Genomic DNA, 4,532 nt, shown 5'->3' on the forward strand with positions numbered 1-4,532 from the left:
CTTCTTCGCGGGCCCTGAAACACCACCCGCGCCGCCCTCGCCAGCTCCTGCACTCACTCTTGTCCAGAGGGCGGGTTAGCTCGGCCCCGACATCGCCGTCCGCGCTGCGGCCCTGCGGTTTCACAGTCAGCGGCACGAACAAGGACGTGTTCGGAGCTTTGGAGCCTCCTGAGGCAGAGGAAGAGGCGCAGGCAACGGCAGGAACGCGCCCCAGAGTCCCAGGAAAGGGCCCAGTGTGGGCGCGAAGGGCAGAGCAGATGGCTGCCCGGGAGCCAGGCTGACGCCCCGGGGGAAGCCGAGCCCACAACAGGGCACACCGGGGGAAGGACATTGAGACCGCAGACTCGAGAGGAGGCTGGCTGGAGCAGCCCGCGGACACGGCGGCGGGCAGTGACGTACAGCGCCAGCGCCTATAGCCCGCAAAGACCCAGAACAGCGGAGCTGCCCAGGAAGACGCCCGATCAATAAGGAAAAAGTAGTGCCGAAAGATTGCTCGTAAAGGGGAGGAAAAGCTTAGAAGCGAAAATCACAGAAGATAAGTGCTTGTAAGTCCTTGTTCTCTCTCCCTTTTTTATTGGAGATTGGAGCCAGCTTTCTTAAAAAAAATAATCTGGCTCCTTTGGGGATGTCATAGATGAGAGGCGGGGCCTGCGAGGTGTGTCACATGACGCAAGCTGGCCCTGCGGGTAAGTGTTCGGAAGCACGTGGGTAGTGAGGCCAAGCCTTGTGGGTGCGACTGGTGAGAGACGCCAACTCTCTAGGTTGTGGCGCCACCGTGGCTTGCGGACTCGAAGCTTTGAAGAGCATTTCCCAGAAGTTCCTTAGATTATTAACTTTCGTTTCCTGATGGAAGGCGTTAGAGAACATAACTTGATCTGCCCTTCAGGACCGTTGTTAAGGAATTTTGTTCCACAAGTTCTTAGGTAAACCCCTTGTATGACGTGTGTAGGTACTTATACTTTAATATGAGCAGTTTGTATACATCATCCTAGCAGCTGGTATGTCACAGCCGCGTAGCAAAAATATGTACCCTGTACTCGGGGCAAAGGTTAATTTCTTTTGCATTAGTTGGATACTGTTTCATTTGAGGTTGCAACATCTTAAATTCAAGATATGCCGTTGGATTTTCCATATCTCTTATACTTAAAACATTAAGGTCTTGCAACTTGAAGGAGCACGGCATATGATTTGTACTATTGCATGTCAAATAAGATTTCAGTAACAATTTGCTATTGTGCCTTTGATTCACCGAATACTTTTTTTTTTTTTTTTGCTGTACGCGGGCTTCTCACTGTTGCGGCGAGCCCAGGCTCCGGACGCGCAGGCCCAGCGGCCTTGGCTCACGGGCCCAGCCGCTCTGCTGCATGTGGGATCTTCCCGGACCGGGGCACGAACCCGTGTCACCCTGCATCGGCAGGCGGACTCTCTACCACTGCGCCACCAGGGAAGCCCATCACCGAATACTTTTTAAACATCAGTGATTCAAGTAGACGGCCCTTTGCCCTCAAAGAGTTTTTGATCTGGTTTTGGTCATACTAACGGTTAACGTTAAGTAATGAAAATGTTTATTATTCTTAGGCTAATGAGAGTTCAAAGAACTATTCATGCCAGAACTACAGGCCAGTTGTTATGTCATCGTTTCTCACCCACATACCTCTGAACACATTGGGTGCCTAGTACAACTATCAAACCACTAAAACTGTATCATCATTGTGTTTCTGGAGTAGTAGTACTCAAACTTCAGGGTGCATCAGAATCATCTGGAAAGTTTGTTAAAATTGTTGGGGCCCTACTCCTGGAGTTTCTGATTCATAGGGTCTGGGGTGGGGCCCAAGAGTACGAATTTATAACGTTTCCAGGTGATGTTGACCCTGCTGGTCTGCGGAACCACACTTTGAGAACCACTGCTCTGGGTTATAGTTCCTTCAGGGTAGGGCAATAAAATAGCACTAAGGAAATACTCAGGAAAATGCTGAATGAATGAATAAATAGAGAAATAAATGGGGGACAGGGAAAGGAAGTGGGAGAAGTAAAGATATCCTTGGCAGTGGGGAATAAACTAAGTTCTCTCTTCTTTGCCTTTGCTATTAACAAAACCTGGTTTATAAGTTTTCTCAAAAGCACATTCTAGTAGATTTCTCCCCCTCACATCTTGCCTACAGATTCTGTAATTTGACATTTCTAGAGTATTTTTCTAATGTAAGGTTATCATGATCTGGATAACAAATTGTTTATCCCTTAGAATCATGGAGTAATAGAGCAGGAAAGGGGTCTTAGAGATTATCGGTCCAGTTTCCCCAGACCTAGGGAGGAAGCAACTATCAAATGCATTTGTAGAACTTGTAGATAGTGTCCACATGGTCCTGCTCTGCTGTCTTGCTTTCTCTCCCCAGCCTGATAAGACTCCTAGAGAGCCTAATCTATTTCCTTTATTCCAATACTAAGTTGCATAACAGTTCTTATCCGTAACTTTATTACATTTAGACACATTTTTTTTCTAAAGGAGGACACCTTTAATTTTATAAGCACTAGGAAAATAAGCTTCATCCATTTATTCAGATATTGAATGTATTATGTGATAAGCACAAAGTATACCAAAACAAAACAGGCTGAGCCCTCAAGAGGCTTATTAAGTCCATACAATTAAAAAGTCTTCTAGAAGTGTGGTAAACAGTCCTGGAGGTGTGCACAGCATGACTTGGAAGCACAACAAAGGGACATGTCTTTGACTTAGAGGTGGAGATTGTGTCAGACAAGAGTGGTCCGGAGAGTCTTACAAGAATTTAAGTGAAGTGCCAGCACAAGAGCACGTCTTCTCCAAGGAGTCTGGCATAACTGGAGCTTAAGGTGTTTTGTAATAGGGAATTTAAGCTTTTCCTGGAATCGAGTCACTGAAAGATTTTAAATAGGGGAGTGACATAAGAATTATGCTCATAGAAGATCCCAAGCCTAAAAAGGGATCTGTCATATTTGAGAGTGCACATTTTCCTCACTGTATCTTTGATTTGAAACTGTAAAATGTGTTACATTTCAATCCAGGCTAGTATAAACCCCCTGGAGAGTGCCTGTATATGTGTTCAACAGATTCAGCTGAATATAAAAGGAACAATTTAAGAATTTACTGACTCACATGGTAATTAGAATTGAGTATTCCAACTACTTGATCCACATTGAAGGGGTCCAGAATACGCCACTGGGGCATAAAATTTTTAGAAGGCATTGGAGTTCCTGAAATCCTGTCTGCCTAATAGCAGAGCCTCCCCAAAGAACTCCATTGCCATAAATCCCCTCACAGGTAGCAACCAGGGAAGATTAACTCATCACCAGAGACAGCGAGAAATCGACACCTAAACAGACTTTCGTTACAGAACTATCATATCTACCATCTATTTTCCTAAGGATCGTTTTATCTTTCCTAAAAATCATTGGCTTTCCCATTAGTGCTTTCTCCCCACAACTTCCTCTAAGTCATTTATAAGCGTACTTCACCCCCTTTCCCCTAGCAAGATGATATATAAGCCCCAAATTCTAACCACCCCTTTAAGTCACACTTTTGTGAACTTCCTCTAACTCGACTACAACTGTCTTTTCTTTCGCTAGTCTGTCAGTTTAATTAGTAGGCTCTCAAACACAAAAGTGGGTAAAGTTTTTCCTCCCCAACAATTCAAAACAATGAAATTAGCTATTTCTCTCTTCACCAGCGAGAGAAATAACTAATTAAATGGTTTGAACAGTGGTTCTCAATCCTGGGTAGTTTTTATTTTTTAAATAAATTTATTTTTGGCTGCTTTGGATCTTTGTTGCTGTGCATGGGCCTTCTCTAGTTGCAGCAAGCAGGGGCCACTCCTTGTTGCAGTGCGGGGCTTCTCATTTCAGTGGCTTCTCTTGTGGCGGAGCACAGGCTCTAGGCACTCTGTCTTCAGTAGTTGTGGCACGTAGGCTCAGTAGTTGTGGCACGTGGGCTTAGTTGCTCTGCAGCACGTGGGATCTTCCCAGACCAGGGCTTGAACCTGTGTCCCCTGCATTGACAGGCAGATTCTTAACTATTGCGCCACCAGGGAAGCCCCAATCTGGGGTAGTTTTTAAATGCTGCTGTCCGGGCCCCTGAAATTCTGATTTTGTTGACCTGGATAGGACCTGGCATGATTATTTTTAAAAACTCCTAAAGGTTGAGAACCACTGGATTAGATATTGTACTCTTTATTAAAGACACAAATTTCTTTTTCAGTTCATTTCTAATTAACTGGCCAACTTTTTACAGTTCACCAAATACTGAGCTCAAATTTTTATTTTTTAAATCGGTTATGCAACGAAGTTCCAAGTGAATAAGCGTCCTATTTATGACAGTGTTTTAAGCCACCTAATTAAAAGCATTATATATTTAAAATTGAAATTGAATATTTTTAAAAACTTCTAATCATCACAATTATAGCTTCCTAAACTACTGAGCAATCCTGCCCCCAAAGATAAATATGACAATGAGAAGAGATTTGAGAATATAAATATTTTAATCATTCACATAGCAAGCTCAG

General features: G+C 44.1%; 1 protein-coding gene across 1 annotated transcript in view; it reads right to left on the bottom strand.

Annotated features, from left to right (window-relative positions):
• Window positions 1-369, bottom strand: part of SUPV3L1 (Suv3 like RNA helicase) — a 23,828-nt gene extending 23,459 nt beyond the window's left edge. The window contains 1 exon segment of the mRNA XM_024765569.1: window positions 58-369. Coding sequence (XP_024621337.1) covers window positions 58-331 — 274 coding nt within the window. The 5' untranslated portion in view covers window positions 332-369.
• Window positions 370-4,532: the final 4,163 nt, after the last annotated feature.

The sequence above is a fragment of the Neophocaena asiaeorientalis genome, unplaced genomic scaffold (genome assembly GCF_003031525.2).
Source record: "Neophocaena asiaeorientalis asiaeorientalis breed wild unplaced genomic scaffold, Neophocaena_asiaeorientalis_V1.1 scaffold31, whole genome shotgun sequence".
In the NCBI taxonomy this organism is placed as follows: domain Eukaryota; kingdom Metazoa; phylum Chordata; class Mammalia; order Artiodactyla; family Phocoenidae; genus Neophocaena; species Neophocaena asiaeorientalis.